General features: G+C 42.4%; 2 protein-coding genes across 2 annotated transcripts in view; both read left to right on the forward strand.

Annotated features, from left to right (window-relative positions):
• Window positions 1–17,265, forward strand: part of MAPKBP1 (mitogen-activated protein kinase binding protein 1) — a 95,698-nt gene extending 78,433 nt beyond the window's left edge. The window contains exons 20-30 of the mRNA XM_009999575.1: window positions 2,252–2,400; window positions 3,078–3,127; window positions 4,045–4,281; window positions 5,246–5,415; window positions 7,037–7,182; window positions 7,673–7,843; window positions 8,721–8,799; window positions 10,317–10,627; window positions 11,398–12,309; window positions 15,663–15,748; window positions 16,756–17,265. Of these exons, the coding sequence (XP_009997877.1) occupies window positions 2,252–2,400; window positions 3,078–3,127; window positions 4,045–4,281; window positions 5,246–5,415; window positions 7,037–7,182; window positions 7,673–7,843; window positions 8,721–8,799; window positions 10,317–10,627; window positions 11,398–12,309; window positions 15,663–15,748; window positions 16,756–17,049 (2,605 nt within the window). The 3' untranslated portion in view covers window positions 17,050–17,265. The remainder of the gene's footprint in view (window positions 1–2,251; window positions 2,401–3,077; window positions 3,128–4,044; window positions 4,282–5,245; window positions 5,416–7,036; window positions 7,183–7,672; window positions 7,844–8,720; window positions 8,800–10,316; window positions 10,628–11,397; window positions 12,310–15,662; window positions 15,749–16,755) is intronic.
• Window positions 17,266–19,201: 1,936 nt separating this feature from the next.
• Window positions 19,202–21,796, forward strand: part of LOC104390477 (cytosolic phospholipase A2 beta-like) — an 84,975-nt gene continuing 82,380 nt past the window's right edge. The window contains 1 exon segment of the mRNA XM_009999615.1: window positions 19,202–19,242. Coding sequence (XP_009997917.1) covers window positions 19,202–19,242 — 41 coding nt within the window.

The raw sequence follows: 21,796 nt of genomic DNA on the forward strand, positions 1-21,796 counted from the left end.
ATTCAGCAAAACCCAGCAGTCTTATTCCTTCACTTTCTGAATGTGCTCGTGTAGCGCTTATTTGGAAGCAGCTCCTGTGCTTGGAACCTCACTCTGCATTACTCTAACTTCCATCGAAGCATAAACAAGAACAGAGCAAGAGTCTTGAGGAGATGTGTACAACAGAAGGGCTTAGAATAATTTTTTTAAAAGTACATAGAAGAAGGCAGGGAAAGAAAAGAGGAAGTACTAAAGCCCAAATTGAGGGATCGACTTGAGCAAGCACAACAGCTAAATCACTCAAGACCTTGTGAACCTAGGTTTTGTTTTTGAGAGTATCTCAGATGCAAGTCAGTAGGCCTCAGATCCTTTTGAAAACCCCTTTTAGCTATCTCCCTTAAAGTCCCAGGACTGGGTTTGAAATGCATATTTGAGTTCTAAAAAGAAGAATGTGGAAGGGAGGCATGTTTTTTGCTGGGATAATGAAAGATAACCTTATGTTTGTATCAGACACATGTGACTTCATAATTTGTTTGGCACTTCCTGTGGAGTATGAAAAAAATGCCCCTTCAAGTTCCAAACTATGTTTTGTGTTCTCTTACTCATCATCTTTGAGGATATTGGAGCATACGTTTCTCCTCCTTAACTAGTTTTGTCACTCACCATCTGATGATCAGAGGCCAGCTTTCTATTCATAATAAAAAACATATTGATAGCAATCCTACCTTCTCCATTTACACCAGTGACAGTACATGCAGGAGTTCAGCAAGCATGTAGCCTTGCCTTGCCTTATCACCTCATCATGGTGAGGTATTCAATGGATTAGATGTTAAAATGTCTAATAATGCAACCCGTCTTTCTCAATAAACTCCTCAAACATACAAGCAGAAGGATGTTATAAAAGTTACTGATACAAAGTTAATATTGTCTACCATACGTAAATTTAAAATACCTCATAGGTTGAAACATGACATGACCTCAAATGTACTGTGGTGCTAAGCACCTCTGCTTAGTCACAAGAACCTGAGTGTGACAAGGTGGACAGTAACAAAGGGGAAGAGACAAACAAACTCAAATTTCAAAAGTAGGTGAGGACAGCCAATATGAAACTGTTTCACTGGAGGACTCTGCAGAATACAGTCAGTTTCACTCTTCTTTTTGCCAGAACATCTGAAAGCTCATCTGAAAGGGTTCAATAGTTATTTTTCAGCTAATCCTAATAAAATGGAAATTATCATTCTGCCACTGTGTGGGAAGAGAAAAGATTAAAATACCTTAACTGCTTCTTGCATGTAAGATATACTGCCTGCTATCTGTCAGCTGCAGGGGAAGTTATTCCCTGGCCAGGCTGTATTTGGTAGATGAGCTATTTTCATTTCATGATTAATGCTTGGCACTCAACACCCACCAGTGATACCCTATAAATGTCACTAATGATGAGTTTGGCACTTTATCTTATGGCCATAGAGTGGGTACTACTCAAATTTATTTGTTGGGGATGCTTAATTTGTTAAATTATTGTCCAAAGTGGGTTAGTTCATTTGGTTCTGCTGAATGAAAGGGTGAGAGAAGGACAAGAAAGAGGGAAGGTAGAGTTTGGTTTTGGTAAGTGTTCTTGATTGGTATTGGGGAATTCTATGCTGGGAGTGCCTCTGAGGTCTCTGTAGGAACGCCTGTCTGATCTACTTTGATTAAAGGTCTGCCCAAAATATGTTTTACATTATTCCTTGTGTTTGAAGGCTGAAAAAGGCAGTGCAGGGCTCTTATGGTGAGTGGGCTGTGCCTCCAGGATCTGGATGGTGCAATCCTTGGATGTGAACCTGTCTCTTATTTGATAATTTGCCATATACCGAATTGCTGTCAAACAGGGAATGACATTTTTGATGTGCAAAACAGTTCCAGAAAGGAAATGCTTAAGGGTGGAAAAAATATTTGCTTTTCAAATATGCTCTGCCATCTTCACCTTATGAATCAGTAGGGTCTGAAATGGAAGGCCGAGTTTCATGCCTCTTGACTTTCCCAGACTCATTTACTTCTGTTCTGTTTCTGTCATCCTTCCATACAAAGCTGTTGCAGGCTCTACACACCTTTGTGCAGAGTTTAACTTGCCCTATTTCTCAGAGATGGATTTTGCTAGAGCAGCAGCTGTTACAGAGAGGTGAGACAGCTGCTGAGTGTGGATGGAGCTAAGGTGGAGAACTGTGTGGTGTAGAGATTGAAATGGTGGGCAATTCTTGAGATAGACCATTTCCTTCCATTTCCGGTCTCACAGGCACGAGTCCATCTCTGCCCTGTCCTCTGTGCCTGCACTCTCGTCAGACAGTGACAAGGATGGTGAAGATGAAGGGAATGATGAAGATGAGTTACGTGGGCTGCAGTCTTTCCATATTCAGTCCAACTGCAACACTGACAGAGATTCAGGTAAAAATGGGAGAGGGGCCTGAGTGGAGATGGAGAAAAGTGGCATGAATGTGAAGTGGGGAGATGAGAGATAGATGAGAGATTTGGGGATAACAAGATATTGGCCGAAAGAGAAGATTAAGACAGAAACAGATGAATCAACACCAATGAGTAATGTGGAGTTGCCCATTCCTGCATCTGAAGAGGGGTGAATATTGGAGTTCTCTGATCTAGAAATTCAGTTGTTAAATTGCCAAGTTTCTTGCTAGTTTCAACTGGCCAAGTAAATTTTGAATTAGTATCCTCAGCTTGGGTCTACAGGCCATTAGAAATCCACAGAAGCCAAAAGAGATCTCCTGGAGGATTCTAGAAATGTCTGATAAAACTTGTGGTAGATATTGCCATTACTAATTTGAGGTATTTTTACCACAGATGCTACAGTGTATTGGAGCAGGGTTTTTTCTCAACTTGGGGTGGGCCACTGCACTGTGGCAAGTGTTCTGCAATGGGTCTGCACATAAAACACTATGTCTCCATGAAAATGTTGATATGATTTGGTAGTCTATTGGAAAGCATGTGTTGGCAGTGGTCTGCAGGTTCAAAAGGTGTAGGAATGCTTCCTTTGAGGAAAGATGAAGAGGTCTCTAAAAGCTGGACTGCTGGCCAAGGATGTCAACTACGTGTTTTCCTTTTTGCAGATCCAGACCTTACCCTCTCAAGAAGCCTTTCCCAGTGGGAAATGAGGAGGGTGAGTTACTAAATCTTCAAGTTGTATTTCTCATCATAGGGAAACTGGAAAATAAATTCCCATGGAGATTACAAGTTTCATTCGTGCTGGAGGCAAAGGTGCAGCTGAGGTGGTAAACTGTTGAGAAGCTGCTCTGTGGAGAATGACTTGAGGGTGGCAAAATAGAGCCTAGTTTAAGAGACAGTTTCACTTGAGATTTCTGCATCAGTATCTTTCCATTAGAGGTTATTCTTTTGCCCCTTCATTTCTGACCTGAATCATGTGCTGCTGAAGCTGATCATACAGTTGGATCTAAGTGAGGCACCTCAACATTCAGTTATGCAAGAAATAGCATCAAATGTATTATTTTTAATTGATGCTTTATGATTAGAGAGGAATTTTAAGCTGTCTCACAGACAGCTTTAGGGCTTCTACAAGTCTTACAAGGAGCAACTAAGGGAACTGGGATCGTTTATTCTGGAGAAGAGGAGACTGAGGCGAGACCTGATTGCTCCCTACGACTGCCTGAAGGGAGCTTATAGCAAGGTGGGGGTTGGTCTCTTCTGCCAAGTAGTAAGTGATAGGAGAAGAGAAAATGGGGCCATGTTGCACCAGGGGAGGTTCAAATTGGATATTGGGAAAGATTTTGTTACTGAAAGAGTGCTCAGGCATTGGAACAAGCTGCCCGGTGGAGTCACCATTCCTGGAGGTGTTCAAAAAACGTGTAGACTTGGCACGTGGGACACGGTTTAGTGGGCATGGTGGTGTTGGGTTGATGGTTGGACTTGATGACTTCAGAGCTCTTTTCCAACCGTAAAGAATCTATGATTTTATGTAGATGGACATAGTTGTATTTTTCTGTGGGGTCTTGTGTTTCCTGTCCTGTTTTTCCATCAGCAGACCCTCAGTCCTTAAGACCCTCTCTTCTTTCCCTTCAGGCCAAAGAGATAGCAGCAATCCAGCGCTCAGAGGCACCGATGAGCAAGATGCCCCGGCAGCGCGGGCGCTGGTCCCAGCCAAGCAGCAGCATAGAGATGACTGTGAAATCCATGCTGGACTTGCGTCAGCTGGAGTCTTTCTCTGGTTCCCGTTCTCCCAGTCGAGACTCGCTCTCTCAGAACAGCAACGGGGATGACAGAGAGGAGCAGGCAGATCTTCCTGTGCACATCAACAAAGTAAGGGCTGTACTACTATGAGGAGGTGAATCTACTCTGAGTGCATCTGTCCTGCTTCTGTTTATTATTACCTATATCTGTTACTACCTGATGCCATTCTTGTATCTTCTGAGAAACCTGTTTAGATAGCTCTTCTGGAGTTACTACTCCTGCAACATGTGACTCTTGTCATCTTATAGCAGACCCTGTATGAGATCACGGTTTCTTTCCAGTGACAGGGAAGAACTCATGTTTTCTTTTAGCTCTTTGATTATGGCAAAAACAAGCTGAAAAGCTGAGCTTGGAATGATAGATGTGTACTTGTTTACCTGTTAGCCCACTCTGCTGGGGTGCAATTTCTTAACTCCAGTAGCCACTGAATGTGGCTCTTACGATGCCCTTGACTGGGGGTTGTGCTCGATCATTAAGTTCTCTTTAATCTTTGTATTGATGGGTCACAGCAAGTCATGCATGCTCATACCTAAGAAACCTAATGCTTGTTTTCCAGTACCAGTCTGTCCTGGTGCCTAACTTCATTAGAGTCTTTCCTTCCTTTATAACTGCATGACTGAGAAGAGGACTGGGCTTGCTGCGTGCAGTACATCAGTGTGTTTTCAGCTGTGGCCCACAGACTTCTCTGAACTATGTCTGATCTTTATATAAAAGGAAGAACCTGCAGCTGTGTGGCTTACGCTTCTAATATGTGGTCAAAGAGGGATGGAGATTTCAGTACTTTCCAAGAGAATTTTAGGGGACTGCAAACAGGAAACAAAATAGGAAACTACAACAGTAGTCCGTCCAGTGTAGTAAATAAGGAGGAATAGTAACTAAGGAGGAACAGGAAAGACATAGGAATATTGTGTTTTCTGATCTCCAGTTTCTGATCATATTCTGTGCTGTAAAGCATACTTTCCAGCTCTGCACAGTACTTGTTGACTTACGGAAAAACACCTGTAATATCTAGTTTTTTCTCTTTTTAAACCAGGTTGGCAGCTCAATACCTCTTCAAGATAACCAATCTTGTATGAGACCTCAAGTGATTCGGCTTATGTCTTGTGAAGAGGGGATTTTCTCTCAGGAACTGGAACCTTCTGAGAGTGAGGAGTGTGTAATCTACCCTGAGCAAGATGAAATCCAAAACACAGACTCTAGCAGGTTAAAAATAAGCTCTCTGTTGTGCATGGCTTAGACCTTTCTGTTTTAGTTTCCTTGCAGCTTGTGTGGTAACTTGGGTGAGTTGACTTACTGCTTGACTGATGCCAGGCATGTTTAGTTGAAAGTTTTACACCAGCCTGATGCTAAAGGAATCTGAAATTAAGAGGGTACCATTAAAATAATCTTTCCTCTGAGGAAACTGCACATTAACACTCTCCTTCAAGTTTTTGTTGGTGTTTTTTGGGGTTTTTTTTTTTTTTGTTTGTTTGTTTTTAATAAACAACTTGGGAGCAGCCTTTTTGCTTTCTCCCTTATCTGGGTTGAAATAAGTAAGGGAAAACTTGGGAGCTGTAAAACCAGTGGTGTATACACTTTGAAATATCTGCTCAGAAAAAAATACAGGACACTACTATTTATGATAATTTTTCAAATGTAGTTGGGAAGAATTTAAGAAATGTGGAATGTAAGGCTTGCATACAATAGATGGAATCAAAAAGGATGTTGGAGACAGTGGAAACCTGCTTTCTTACTCTGCTGTTTCTTTTTTTATTGTTTTGCCTCAATTTTCTTTCTGTGCTCCATTTTTTTTCCTTCCCTGAACTTTATTCTTCCCTTCTCCTCTTAACCTGATGCTAGTGGCTGTTTAATTTCCTCTGTCTCCTCCTACTCTGTTACAAACAGTGGGCTGATATCTTTAGACAGGCTTTATGCAAGACTGCATGCCATAATTTTGCAGTTGGAGGTGCTAGGTTTCTCCCAGTTTCTCCTTATTTACATTTTAATTTTTTTTTAAATTATAACATTTAGACAGTGCAGACTCATGTGCTGCTCCATCATGTGAGAAAGGGAGGGGCTCTGGTGATTTTGGATATGGACTAGACACATCTCAAAGTATATAGAATTTTCAAGCTGCCAGGAGTAATTGCCGTTCAATTCTGTTGAGTGACTTCTGCATCCTGCCTCACATTGAAGTACATCTGAAACCAAAGTATTTCATAAAGTGGAAAACTGAAGTCCTCCGGCACCAGGCAGAAGAACAGTGCTGCTGTCATTTGACAAAATAAGACTCAAGAAATAGCAGCAGAAATCAGGAACCCTGTCCTACAACACTGTATTTTTGTATGATGTTCTTCAGTAAATTATTATTGCTCAAACCCAGAATCTTCTCTGTTTTTCAACACAGAAGTTTCCCAAAGAAGCAGGTGATCATAGTGGAAAAAATATTATATTAGGACTTAAATCTGTGACAGGCAAATCTTTATCATGCAGGTATAGGTCTGGTTTTAGTCCCTTTTTCATTACGTAGACCCCTACATTTGCTCCTTCTTTATGCCGGAAATCAAGCCAGGGCAGTGCTGTGCTGGCACCTGGTAATCCTGGGAAACTGACAACACCCAGGAAGTCAGACAGTCTCCTTGAGACTTCACTGTCCAAGCTTAATGAAATGCAAAAATACTGTATAATGAAAAGAGATATCAACTTATTTTTCCATTTGAAGCCTTACTTTTGTAATCAAAGGTGTTACTAACTCAGGTAAGGCCTTATTAAAGTTAGAATGTGCTTCTTTACATGCCAAACAAATATCTCTTCTAGTGTTGTATCTTTCCTGTCTCTCTTGTAGTGAGTTCCAGGTAAAAGCATTGGCCCATGGGAAGCTAAGTAGAGATTATCACAGTAATGGATGCCCAGACAAACACAGCCCAGACAGTGCCTGCTCTGTAGACTACAGCAGCAGTCGTCTGTCCAGCCCGGACCATCCAAATGAAGGTAAAATGCAAAGACATTATACATGTATTTAAATATGATGTGGAACACTGCAGAAACTTGCCAGGGTGATTCTGTACCATGCTTATCAGTTGCTATCCTCACCTCTAATACTTGATCCTCTTCGTGAGATTACCTGAGGTCTCACTCATATTAGTCTTGCTGTTGTTGCTCTAAAGCTTCTAGGGCATTTGAACAGGCACTTCAATGAAGCCACTGGAGAAGCAGGACTTGGTTAAAGCATGCCTTTCCTGTGTGCCTTTGGTTTTCTTTTACCTTCTAGGTATGGAGGCAGGTTTAATATTGGTTATCCCATAGGCTGTGCAGTTTGGGGAATACAGCAGAGGAGACAATTACAGTTAATGCTGACCAACCTTTGCTTTAACATTCTAGTTTCAATTTAGCATTTTTGCTGATTATTTTTAAAATCTGGCTAACGTTACTGTCATTATGCTATTTCAGCATTGGGTTGGTTTTTTTTGCCTTTTTCCAGATTCTGAAAGCACTGAGCCCCTAAGTGTGGATGGCATCTCAGACCTGGAGGGAGAGGATGGAGAGGAGGATGTCAGTTCTGGCTTGCCAGAGGGAGAAGCTCCCCCCCCACCCGATCAGGAAAAGTTTCTCAAGCAACATTTTGGGACCCTGAGCAGCACTGATGGCAAAGGTACAACTCTCTGCTCGGTGGGGTGGACTTTGTGTGGTCACTCCAGATTTGTCACCTTTATAAATCAAACCAAGCTACAAGTTCTGCTAGGCTTTCACGTTTGTGTGTACAAGGGAGCAAAAATGGGGAACCCATGTAGTGAGCCCTAAAGATGACTGACATCTGTTAACTCCATCTGTCTGTGTGTAAGTTTGTGTGGATGAGACTGGGGTCTGTGTCAGCTTGGGTTAAATATTGCCCCTGAAATTCTGAAAAGCCGCTCTCTTGTTCTCCAACTTGTTTTTCCTGTTCTAAGTGAAGGTATTAACTGTGTTCACCCGCCCCCATCGGTGACATGTACTGGCCTCTAGTGGTACATTGAGGCATAACAAATGTCACAAAAGAAAAGGCTGAAATGCTGGGTGGAGGGAGAGAATAAGACACGAGAGTCGCAAAGGAGCTGGTTAGTCTTTATCGATTAGCTCCAGCACAAAGCATATCTTTTTAGAATTGATAATGGTTGCAGGCAGCAATATCTATGTGAGTTGTCTGTTTTCAGTGTTGTTTTGTTTGTGTTTTTTTCTTCCTTTGATTGGCTTGTTTTCTGCTTGATGCCAGTGCCTCACAGTACTACAGGCAGGATAGGACAGAAAGGGAAGTAAAACAGGAGGAGGCATACCCTTAGGGAGAGTAGCAGTTTTAGGGCAGAGTTATCTACGTAGAACAGAAAAGGCAAAGGCAATGAAATTGTATCATTCCCTGTGTTTTTAGCTCCAAAAATCCCTCTGGATATAGGGGAACATTTGATAGTCTCTGTGATAAGAAAATGCATGTTTCAGAATATTTGTTCTGTAACTAAACTGCTCTATTTTTCTCTCCATTTAACCAAAATTTTTAGGTGGGTCATGTAGGAGTCTGGAAAGAACTGAAAACCTCAGCATTTCCTCTCGCTTTCTCTCCCAGTCCCCGGCTCTCAGGTATGACTCTCTTTTGAGTGCTTCTGTTTGTCTATTTTTACTAGTGTGAGTAGCTCTCATTCTAGGCCCTGGGTCAAACTTCTGTCCTTGATGTGCCTGGACACAGCAAAGTGTTAGCACAGCAGCTGGCAGGCTGGTTGCAGACCCTTGTGATTTGGACAGGCCGTCCTATGTCACTTCAATGATTCTATTTCTTTCTAAAGTAACACTGTTCTTTTGTTCTTTTTCCTCTTTCAACAATCTGCTTAATTGTTTCATGATTAATGCCTTTATTGATTAAGCTGGAGGAATCGCTAATTATCTAATTTACTCTTTGCTGTTTATGCTCTGTTTATTCTTTTGCATTTCATTCAGCTTGGACAATGAAAGTAGGCTTGTCAACTTTGCCTTTGTTTTACAGTCCTTTCTTATTCAGCTTTGTTTCTCAGTCCCATGTCTTCATAGGGTCCTCTGGTGTTTCATACAAAGCCCTGTGGGGATTTACTCTTAAAAAAACCCCTCAATACTAAAGCACCTCAAAAAACCTCTCCATGTTTAAAGAAAAAAAATGCCAACAAAACAAAGAAACAAAAATGCAAACAAAAAATAGGGTAAATAATTGTGTAGATTTGGGGTCATTATTGTTTTTAATAAACAAATACTCCTATATTCCTCTAAAATGCCAGTCTGAAATCTCAGCTCAAATTAGTTTCATTCTATAGGACTGAGCAGATTTGCTTACATCTTCTATGGTTCACCAGTTGTGTTTAGATTCACCACGTTAGGGAATTTTTTTTGTCATTGCTGTATTCAGCTGCTGTTGCTGCTGTCTCATGTTGGGAGCGTGTGTGTGTGGGAAGAAAGGCAGTCATTAGCTATTGTGTAAGCTTCTGGAGAGTTGCAGTGGTGAGTAAAGGAAGCCACTGGTGCTCTAGAGATGTAACAAGAGAGGTAGTTTTTCATAACCTAAAACTTTTTAGTTTTAATCTGTTCAGCTGTTCAAACATGCCAGATTGAAAGTTGCCTCTTTTCTGAAATAAGCCCAATGTACTTGTCTGAAGTGGGGAGGAAGAAGAAATTAAGCTTTCCTCTGGAAGATACTAACCAGTTTTCCTAGTAATTATGCTTTCATAATGTTAAGAAAGTATAATTACTTTCTCTTAGGGCATCTTAGAATTTAAAAGATTCCATTGTTAGTAAGGTGCCCTGAGAGAAAAGACCTGACCTGACCTTGCCCAGTCTTCCCTCTGCCTGGAATTTTTCCTTCTCTTTCACTCTCACCTTTTACAATGATCCCCCCTGGAAACAGTGACCCAATGCTATTTGGGATCATGTAGCCTAAGGTCAAATGCCTGAAGATCAGTGCTTCTAGGGATGAGTATAATGAAGCAGTAAGAGCCTGGGGCATTTTTGTCTTAAAAAAATCCAGATAGGGAGGGGCTCTTTATCACAGAGAAACTGGCTTAATTTGTGTGTCTGTTTGTGCAGGGCAATATACTTACTTATGTTAACTGGGATTTCTTTATCCTGTTCTCTAGACAATTGTCACTCTCTTCATCAAATCTGACACTGGATTCAAAGCCCCTTGAGCCGCCAACCCAGACCAGTCGGTTTACACCAGACCTGTCGAAAAATGACAGCAGCCATCCTGGTGATGCATTGGAGAACAGCCAGCTCCTGGAGAGTGTAAATTCAAATCAGGCTCTTTGTGTCCAGAAAAAACGCAGATCAACTTTGGAGGCCAGCAGAGTTGGTATGGCTCCTGGACGGGTTATTGCATCCTTTCCAGAAGGCCCTGTGAATACAGTGATGAGAAAGGCACAGTCAGTTCACGACCTCATTCATGAGGGTAAGGACACAGGTTGGAATGATGGTTTAAACTGAAGAATGAAATGGGGAGATTGGAGCCTGAGTAGAGGATTAAATTAATATGATGTCTTCCTGCATTCTGAGCTACAGGCTTTGCATGTCTTCTAACTTCTAGCCTGTCGAGGGAAGTATTTTAAATTTGTAATGCAGATGCTGATCTCCTAATTATCAGTCTCTGATATTTGTCTGGCAGCTGTGGGAGGAGCAATGCCAAGGATGAAACAAACTATTTACAAAGAAATTCTCTCTTGCTGTGGGTGGTTGCTTTAGGCCAAAACTGAAGCTCCCCAGGGTAGGGAAGAGAGAAAGAGGGACGGAGGACACAGTAAGAGGGAGTTTACTGTATCCATGCTCTGTGTGAAAGAACTCAATTTTTTAAACAGCCAACTCATGAATCATCAATAAGCACTTGGTTTGTTTTTAAAAAAATAAACCTTATCACCACAACATCATATGTAAGATTTTCCCTGCTTCCTCTGGCCTGTCAGTTAACTGTCACAGTGGTCTGAGGTCTTCTGGCCATACACTCTAAGAGCAAGTCTCTCTCATCAGGTAAGCAGAAATGTGTGAGCCAGATGAGGGAGAGCTGTTGAGGCTTGGCAATATTAAGCTGAAGTAGTGGTTCCATACTGCTCTCCTAGAGGCTGAGCTGATACACATAGGCTGGAGTAGCTCTTTTACTTTCCAATTTTGGAATTCACCACAGGCTCTTGTCTATTTTTGGTATGTTTGTCTGTTTAATTTTCACAGATAAGGGTCCTGGAGTGATATCCTCTGCCAAGCAGCGTCCTCAGACTCTTTTGGTGGTTGAGAAGGATCCCAGACCTAACAATTGCAGGGTGTTATCGGCCAGTATGTTGAAGATGGATGGATCTGGTGCTCTGCTGGCCAAAGATGTCAGGGCTGCAAAACCAAAGTCCTACATGAACCCTACAACCAGCTTCCGGGCTAAGATGTCAAGGAGCATATCTGTAGGGGAAAATCTGTACCTTGGTTACTCCACTGAAATGTTGACTGATGGGAGGACTAGCCCTCCAGTGGCAGAGAAGACACAGTTTAGTTCCACAACAGATGCTGAGAAGATTAAGCTACCAGTGAAAGAAAATGCTCCAGTGAAGCCCGCACTTCAGCCAGTTGTAAACTGCTCATCTCCCAAGTCCTTCCACAGCAAGTTGGCATCATCAAACCGAGCACATCTGATTCTTGACATTCCTAAGCCATTGCCTGATAGACCCACACTGGCCTCCTTCTCACCCACTACCAAATCAAAAACCCTGCTTGAGCCACAGTCTCCACAGTCACCTGCTGGGGCCTGTAAAAAGAAACCCTCTTTTCCTGAGGTCCGAGCCTCCAAGAGGGAGACTCAAACTGCTGGGTCTCTGGTTCTTGGTAGAGAGATCCCAACAGGACTTGCTAAGGAGAGCCCAGTGGAGAGCCCAGTCTCAAGGACAGGTTGCCAGGAAGAGCCAGGGGTCACTAATCCAAAACTGAGGGAGTTGTCAGAGGGCCGGCACCTGAGGTCTCCTGAGGGCACACTGCCTGTGTGCAGGGAGAGGATCACCGGCATCACTTGTGTGCTAGATAATCAACCTGGACTTTGCCCACTAGACCCCATCAGGCCAAGGTCTCCTACATCTGTAACTGCCTCGACACAGGTCTCAGGTGTGCATGGATACTCATCTCTTGTCTTCCCCCTTCTGTCTCCTGTCCTTGTGAATCGCCTCACGATCCCATCACATTTCTTTACGTCCAGCTTCTGGCCTGTCTCGTCCTGTCTGCACCTGTCTCGTTCCATAAGCCATCCCCTCAATGGTGAGACACTTCTAACATCTTTTTCTCAGTCTTTAATTTCCATTTCCTCTGGGTCTTATGTCTGAAGGTCATTTTTAGCTGAAAATTTTGTAGACCTTAGCATTCTCATGGTTTTAGTCATACAGTTACATTTAGGGGCTAAAATTTCTATCTGGTCAGTGTTAAAAGCTGATGTGCTGGGAATCCCCATTTGAGTGTGTTTAAGTTACATCACCTGTGGCCCTCGCAGCATGTCTGACCAGCAAATGAAAGCACAGGCCAACATGTGCTAGCTGAACCTAGCAAGCACAGGTAACAGTGACAGTGAAGTTATGTCAGGCAGCTCAGGCTTTACTTTGTTAATGTGCAGGTACCAGAAGGGTTTGCATAGTCTTCTCACATGAGATAAGGCTTGACCAACATGCCTTCCTTGCTCTAGCCACCTGTAAGAGTGGGAAAGTCTCTGTGCTGCTGTCACTTTACTTTCAGGACATGTCTGCAACTGGGTATGCAGTACACATGCTGGCCTAGCCTTTGCATTTGAGCTTAAAGAGCATGCAATAATTTTTTTAATTATCTCTACTTTGAAGAAAAATGGTATAAGATGGGAAATTGTTTTACCTGCTGAAAACAGTGCCAGGCCCTGGTTTAAGGTACTACAGTAGAATGAAAAATAGCAGGTAACTTCAAGCTGAAGCAAAAATCCTGTCCTTCAAGGCAGGAGAACTTCCAGTGGCAGTGAAGGCACAGTTTAGTGTCACAGCATCTGCTGTGGGACTAAAATCTCCAGAGACTTTTCTTTTGTGTCACAGCCTGGAAGTAAATATATCTTCCTGAAATACTCAGTGGAGTTCTCCAGTAGGAAGCTGCATGTTAACCACTGCTCTGATACCCTGTGCCTTCAGGGGATGATATAGTGCATGGTTTTTAACCCCTTTTGCTATGTTATTATTTGTATCTGATCAATTACATTACTTCTGTGGTGCCAGGCTGCTTCATGCAATGGTTAAGTGCAGTATTTCCACACCAAAGCATTGCAGAAGGATAGTCTGGTTTTGATGCACAGTTATTTTTCTTTTTGCATTTCTAGAGGAATCAAATGCCCTATGATTGAGGCACTCTTACAGAAAGCAGGACATGTGGTGTTTTGTCTGAGGGACCTGCTGTTCTTTCACCATAGGGCGGCTGCTCTGTAGAGCAGTGAGTGCATTTGAAACTTTCAGACCCTCTCCCCAAAGGGATGAGGTTTCCTCCTCAGCCTGGAGCTGCAGAATTGCATTCTGCAGCAGAGAAGTAACAGTCCAGTTGCCTGTACTCATTACACTGAGCTTCCTCTTCTAGACTTGGGAATCAAGCTACATATCATGGGTTTTGGTCAGTTGCTAGGACTCTTGTTTGCAGAATGAGCACAGTGCAGAGAAAGAACAGTTTTTTGCAGCAGTAATTCTTATTTTTTTTTTAAGTAGTTGCCACTACATAGCACACCCTGACAGAATATTTAGCAGCATCCTTTAGTTAGGATGATTTAGCACAGTGGATCCCCAGTTATTTTTTTTTTCCTCACTAGACAGCAATCAGCCTTCAGCTTCTTACAGACCATGTTTCCCAAATTTTTGGTCATAGATGCTGGAAAAGCTGTTTAGATCCATTTTGGCTATTACTGTGAACAATTTACTGTGGCTTCTCTGGATCATAGTGTAGCCATTTATATTAGAAGTGTAGGGCTGACAGAGACCTGTTCTGCTTCTGACTTGCTCTGTAACTTTGGATTTCCAGTTAATTTTTCTGTTCTTCCATTTTCCTGCCTGTATAACAGCTGCAGATAAAAGAGACTTAATTGGTTTGTTAAAACATTTGGACATCTACAGTTAAAATGCTGTAGATGTGCTTTATACTGTTGCTGTGTTTAATATTCTCTGCTGGTTTCTGAAGAGCTCTGCTCTGCACACCCAAGAGGCAGAAAATGCCTGTTACTGAAGCATTTATGTTATGTTCATGACCCTTTTCCAGCATAAAAAGCATGATCAGAGGAAAAATCCAACAATGATCATGAGAAGAAATAGCTGGGTTTAAAATAAAAAGAGGGGTGGAATGGGGCAGGAGGGAAAAATATGTGGGGGGGGAAAAAAAAGAGAGGCAAGAATCGTGGATTGCACTGAAGTCCACTGTGCTTCAGACTCTACACAGCTGGGTAATTTGGGAACAAAATATGCAGATGGAAGGATTTGTTCCTCCCCCTTTGCTCTTCTAGATGTGTTTGTTTATGTATTAATAGATATTTTTCTATCTATATTGGCTTATGCATCACCTAGGTGTATTCAGAAAATTAGTGAAGTTCCCTTCCAGCCTGTTCAAAGATGATGTTCTTAGTATTGCAGAAATAATAGTGATAATGTGACCAAGTTTTGCTTTTAGGTAACTAAAGGAGGTTGAATGGCCTTTGTCCAGACCTGTGCAAACTGAAGATAACTGCAGATTGTCTGTGTGTCTATGTCTTTGTTCATGGTTTATGTCGAACTCATGAAAGTGTTTATTTTATTAAAATATTGCAGGACTTCAACTCTGATGCTTTGGTGGGGGCAGGCAGAAGTTGGTTGCTTGCTTTTATTTTTCATTTTTGAATTATGTTGTATCAGGAGGGCATATCCTGGGTTGCTCAGAAATGTGATTGTGTTGTGTTTGAGTTTTTTGTCAAGACTCCTCTGGACCTCAGTCCCCACTAGAGAACACTAATAATTCAGTATAATCCTCCTTATACACTTTGCAGAAGGATGCATGAGGGGGAGCATGTAGATTTCTGACTAGGTGGAGGCTAAATTTGAGGCTCCTCAGATCAGTCCTTTTTCCATTGGAAGCCTTCATTCAAACTTGACTTTAGTTATCTAAATTGAGAATGGCATGGGTAAACTATGCCTATCCTTGAGTAACAAAAATGTGCAATCTGAGAAAAACCATTGTTGTCTTTGGAGAAGCCAAAGACTGGGGGGGAAAAAAAAAAGTTTGAAACAAGAAGCATCTCTAAGCAGTATGAAGGAAAGCTCATGTAGAACTTGCCTGTTTAATTATTTTCTCAAACCAGCCCTAAAAATTGAACGAGAAGTGTGTCCACCTGGTCTTTCAAATATACATATATATTTAAAAGTTTTCTTACCGAACTGTGAGATTGCAGGTATTGGAGTCATCTGTGCTTTAGTGTGGGTTTTTGTTTTTTTCTTCCCCTTCAGAATCGTGCATCAGTATAGAGCAGTGCCAGCAGGTGGTATCCGAGCTGCAGGACAGCATGTGCAGAGCCCTTCGTCTGTACCGCAGGGTGAGTGGCCTCAGGCACGGGCTCTGCTGCAGTGGGTGGGGGGGTGAGCTTCACAGCCCGAGAGCATCCGGTGAATGTGCTTGCTGGCTCAGGGCCTTCTGTTGGGTGTTCAGTGTCACAAGCTGCCTGGTTGTCCACTTGACTGCACCTTAAGCTTCAATTGGGGAGGCAGAAGATTTCCAACTTTTGGATTTTCCAGTGGCTTGCTATGGAGCTCTGAGCAAATAATTTAACTTTTGGGTCTGTTTAGCATATCTGTAAACTGAACATAACAGTGCTCTTTTTCAAAGGGGTATTAGGGAATTAGTTAATATTTATACAGTGCTTCAGAGGTACAAAATACTTTAAGCTTTTTTAAGCTTTAAGTTATATTATCGCCACCTGTTCTGTTTCTGATGCCTGGGAAAAGGATTAGCAAATGTGGGTTACCATGGGAATCCAGCTGTGACAGGGAACATGGAACTGCTCATCAGTCCATCTCACTGGCAGACCAGAGTTACATGCAGAACAAGATAACAGCTCTTAATTTCTTTGCTTAGCATTCATCTTTCAAGTCTTCTGTAATGCCTGTGAAACTTCCCTGGTGAGCTTTCGCCTTGGGTTCCTCTGCAGCTCTGGCCTTAGTGCATTCATTAGCTTTCCAGCCCTGCTGTGTTCTGTGACCAGCTGCATCTGGCAGACAGGAAGAAAAGGAGACTGTGGCCCTGTGCTGCAGCTGGGAAATGTAGCACCTCCTTAGGCCCAGTATAAGGGGAACACTACCTGAAAATGTGCTTCCCATTTTTATCCTAGTGGAGCAATGTCTCTGGATTTCATGTGACTAGCAATATTGGATGCATGCCCTGCTGTAAGACTAAACTGGCAGTCTCAAATGTTGGAAGAAAAGGACACTTGAGTGCTTTGCAGATCTTGAATGGCTTTGCTTCCCTAAAGGATGGAAACTCTTTACTTTGTGTTCTACATAAACCCAAATGCATTCTTTTTTCCTTTTCCCTCTCTATTTTCAGGTGTTAAATGATACAGAGTCTTCTACTGACAAAGATAAAATAGCAGGCCTCTTGACAGAAACATTCTCCTCAATGAAGAAACAACTGGACTCTCTGAAGGATGAGGAGGAGCTTCCAAAGGTTAAGGAGATACTGGTGAGGCCACAAGATACCACTAACCCACTGAATGAGGGATGTGGTGCCAATCTGCCAAGTCCCAAGAGTCTGGGAGATGAGCAGACACTAGCTTTGCTGGAACAGTACTCAGAACTATTGCTACAAGCTGTGGAACGACGCATGGACAAAAAGCTCTAAGAGGGGTGTTTTAGGTGTTTGAATACACAAAATTAATCCCAAGAAGAGGACCACGGAGAGAGCTTCAGACAAATACTATCATTGCACTGGTCTAGGGCTGGTGGGGAGACCTTTATACATTTATTTCCTCAGGTCCCTACAACTGACTTGCTCTAATTCTTAGCAATGTGCTGGCCACAATTTTAATATTTTTCCCCAATGGTCTTCAACTTCCTGTCTCTACACAAAGTCTTGAAAGAGGAGTTTGGAGAAATTGCCTTGAAATTTCTTCATAGCCGGGAGGTCAGGATGTTTGACACATAAAGAAACAAAGAAAATCCAGTTTATCCAAGAAATTCTGAACTGCTGACTAAAAACAAAAGGAGTCCAGGTGAAGCCAATCCTTTCCTCTCCACGGCTTCATGAGAATCAAGAAGCAGACTTTTAATGGGTTTATTTATTAATTTATTTTTCTGACTGTTGCTCTATGTCACATTTGTGGCTGTTATCTTTGTCTTTTAACAAAAACTGTAAATCCCTTTGCCATATCCCAGCGAGAAACAATCTCTGTATTATAAACCCCCAACAGGGAGACAGGCTGGAGTGTCTGTGCAATTAATGAACTGTTTTCTGCTTAAATCTTGTCTTGCTGTTCTTTCTTTTCCTGCCTTAGTTTTGTTACTTGTAGTCATCCTACTGTTGTCATGACAACCCTGTCTGCTTTTCTCTTGTTTCAAGAGAGTCCCCACACTGTATTTTATCTGTATTTACCTCTGGAGGAAGGCTCTGCAACCCTTGGACCGTGCTTTGGAGATAACTTAGTGAATTCTGTAGTGATAGTTTTAATCTGGAATTTGGTGTTCTACTGATAATTCAGACTGGGTTTCCTGCAGACATTTTAAAAATGGGATTCAGATACAAATATGAAAGTTTGTTTCAGCCACCTTTTATGATTAGGAGTTGGATATTGACTTTGATATTATCATCACTGGGAAGTATGGGATGATGATTTATTTGTTGAGAAGTGACATGGAAAAGCTGGTTTCCATCTCTTACAGTGTAACTCTAGATTTGAGAGATCCTCAGTGCAACAGCCCATCTGTGTAATTTGTTCATTTCACTCTAATAGGAAAATGTTTTCTTCTTGCTTTTCCACTAGAACAGGGTATTTGCATCCCTTTACATCTCTTAACTTTTGTAAAACTGTTTCAACTACTCACAGAAAATGATTTCCCAAGAACTCTGAACAAGATAGTTTGCAATGTGATTAACACAATTTACCCTGCCCGTAGCCTATTTGCTTTTCTTTAATTTCTTGTCTGAGAAACAGAAAACCTTCCCTTCTGGCAGTTGTGTGTGTAATATTCTTCTCACTCTGTGAAGCTTCTCTAAGGCCATGCAAACTTGTGTTTCTTGTGGCTTAAAACCATCCAGTGATCTTTATTTGGTCAACGATAAGCTAAGAAAAAAAATTTTTCAAACAAATGAAATTCTTCAGCACCTTCCCCCTTAGTCCCATTCCTTTCCACAACAGAGACAGGTATGCAAAATGCCTTATTTCTTTCTCCATTTTTAGTCTGTCTTGGATTTATATTCAGGCAGAGCAGTGTCATCTCAGTTTGTAAACCTAATGCAAACAACAAGCTTTTGACAGGAGAGAGACTGCTAGCATCTGTGGAAGTCACGCAAAGGCAGCCAGACAGCATCACTTGATTCCACAGGTTACAAGCTTGAAGCAGTTTCCTTTCATTTTATGGTCCTGGCTGTCATGTCTTGGAAACCCTGTGGCACTTGGAAATGTGGTCTGTTGACTTCTTGTCTGTGACTGGAGATCCGCAGTGCAGCCTTTTTTCTACTGGGCCGGCCAGCCTAGCATTAGGATCAAGTTATTCTTCTGAATAACTTCAGGGCTGAATAATTTGTAGTTCTCTCTCTCCTCCTGACAGGTTTGCTGGCTGATCACCACTGGCAACTGCTTCAGTACTTGGCAGTGTGAGGAGCACTTTGAGAGCTTTCTAGTTGCTTCTGCCTGTAATTTAAATCTGCCTAATTGTGTTTCAGGTGTCCTTGCTAACCTTCCCTTCCTTGGGCTTGTACTGAAATTTTAAAGCTGTTATTTTCTAGTCCTGTCTCAGCCTTGCACTGTGCTGAATCAGCTGGTGTGCTTGGTCTCATGGGCAGCTTCACTTGCACAGACAGGTTTTGCAAAGGAAGGTAAGTTGAAAACCAGAGAGGAAATTTCTGGCAGTTTCCTTGAGTGAAAAGGTGTGCTGGACATGCCATGAGTAGAATGTATGTTTGCAGTCGTGTTCGGTCTGTGATGGATTTAGGGTTGGTCAGGCTTGCTTTTGAGGTGATAAGTTCCTCCACTTTCAGACTGTGAACATATGTCCTAGTATACAGGAGAATTCTTGCTGTACTGGGACCACAAGACACTCAGGTAAAATAGCAGTCCCTCCAACCCAGGTATCTTTTGGTACTGGTGATAATGGTTTGAGGGTCCTTTATATTACTTCCCTGTGCAATTTTATTCCATTTTATTATTTGAACTTCGAGGTAGTGACAAAAAGGGTCAGAGATGATACAAAAGATTGAGTGGTGAGAATGAAATTCCCATTAAGGTAAAGAGCAACAACCAGTGAAGTTGGTGTAGGGCTATGAAACAAAGCTCCTTGGAAATTAGTTGTGTGAACCAAATCTGACTTTTTTAAGCTTATCAGAGTGGGTTTTACACTCTGTAATGGATTGTGCTTGGGGTCATAGCTGCATACAGGAAACCAGAGGTAAAATCTGATCAGAATGATGGTAAGAGAAGTGTTGGGCAAGTAGATCAGTTGGAGAATGGTTGTGTAGTTTAAAATAAATTAGAATAGTAAATGTAGGATGCTTAGGAAAACAGAGTAGAGGTAGACATAGTCTTGGCCTGAATAACACAATTCAGCCAATTCCTGTGAAAGATATAGTACAGAAAGGCTTCAGGAAAGTAGATTTAGGACTGAGATGATGATCTGTAATTGAAGAATGAGTTGGAAGCGGTTTGGTTTTAAGTATGTCCTATATGGCCTCTTGTTTCTTTGCTCACTGTCCTCTAAGCAACTGTGTTCTCTTAAATGGCAAAGTCGTAAGCTGATTGCCCAAGGCTTGGGTGTTATGAATTGAGAAGCAGAAGTAACGGAGATGCTGGTGCCACAAGTTTGTTGCTGAGAGGGGTGAGGAGGTAGTGTTGCTCTTTATAATTTGAGACTGATTGAACTGATTCTTCCTTGCTAACTTCCTATTGCTGGCAGTAGGAAATATTATTCAAAATTCTAGTTTACAGAACAAAGAGAGCATAAATGTGTTACATTTTGTTGCACCTTGTAAATGTGTTCCACCACAGGCTGCCCATTGGGCCAGGTAGAGAAATACTGAAGGGTAACAGCCTGGGAAGTGAAGAGCTTGTGGGAGAAGTTCATAAACTTGAGCCACTCCCTCTTACTGGTTTGTGTGGGTGTTAGCATAGACACAACCAGATACCTGTGTTAAGACCAGTTATTTGTTTAACTTAAAGCCTGAAAAAAATACTTTGGACCTACATAACTTCTTTAAATACATTTTGTCCCCTTCAACCCAACATTCCTGGTCAAAATGAGAAGAGTTGTTGGGGATTTATTTTTTTTTCCCCATCCTGTAAATAGTATTACTTTGCCTGTGGGACCCCTCGGTTCATACCTGAGCCCTCTGAACCGGTGCAGTAGGAAGGGCTGCAACCTGAGAGCGCAGCAAACGCTGTTGTTTTATTTCCTGTTGCCGGCAGGGTAACACCTTCCTCTTCCCCATCCCTCAGTAGCGCCCAGGAGCCGCGTGTGCGGGAGTCTGCGTTTCTTCCACCTCCTCTCTCAGGTTGTCTTCTCCTTTCCGTGCAACCTCCCAGGCGATGGTAGGGACGGGCCTTACAGCAGCCTCCTCCCCAGGCCCCGTTTTGCAGAATTGGGACGTTTAATTTCCATAAATAGATACATACGAACTTTTTTTTTAAGGAAAGAATATGTATATAACTATATATAAGAAAAACTAAATGCAGGTATTTAAACCCAATTGGTAAATTAATGCATGTATACGGTGTCTCCTCCCACCCCACCCCGTGGCATCCAGGGTACTAAGTGACAAAAACCTCATGAAAATAATAGACAGGTCTTAAAGCAGCCCCTGAGTGAGCAGGTGCTTCCTCCTCTGGATGGGACCAGCACGGCCCGTGTTTCGAACGGTGTGTGACGAGCCCGGCTGGGGCTGCATCCCTGGGAAGCGGGGCTGCATCCCTGGGGATGGAGCGGGGCTGCATCCCTGGGGATGGAGCGGGGCTGCATCCCTGGGGAGCGGGGCTGCATCCCTGGGGATGGAGCTGGGGTGGGGGGGGGGTCCCCGTGCCCCCAGCGGCTGGGTGCGCTCCTGCACTGCCCCCTCCTCCACCCGCCTGAGAAACAGCAACGATTCCTTCCTGCTTTATTTATAGATGCGTGTTTTTATACTTTAGGCTTTAGGTAAGATAATCCTTTAAAATGTCCTCTTTTTTTATTTATTTGGAAAACCAATAATAAAAACCGTTTCTTGGTGTTTTTTTGTTTTTGTTTTTGTTTTGTTGTTTTCTTTCTCACTGTGAAGCTCCCTCCGCGAGCTGTTTTTTTTTTAACTCTGTACTCCTTTGTACTCTGTGTCTTCAATAAAAACGTGACCCGTTTGTTACCGACCTGCGCTTGGGCTGCGCGACCGCTCCCCGCTCCCCTCCCCG

This window comes from Chaetura pelagica, unplaced genomic scaffold (genome assembly GCF_000747805.2).
Source record: "Chaetura pelagica isolate M959 unplaced genomic scaffold, ChaPel_1.0 scaffold55, whole genome shotgun sequence".
NCBI classification, from domain to species: domain Eukaryota; kingdom Metazoa; phylum Chordata; class Aves; order Apodiformes; family Apodidae; genus Chaetura; species Chaetura pelagica.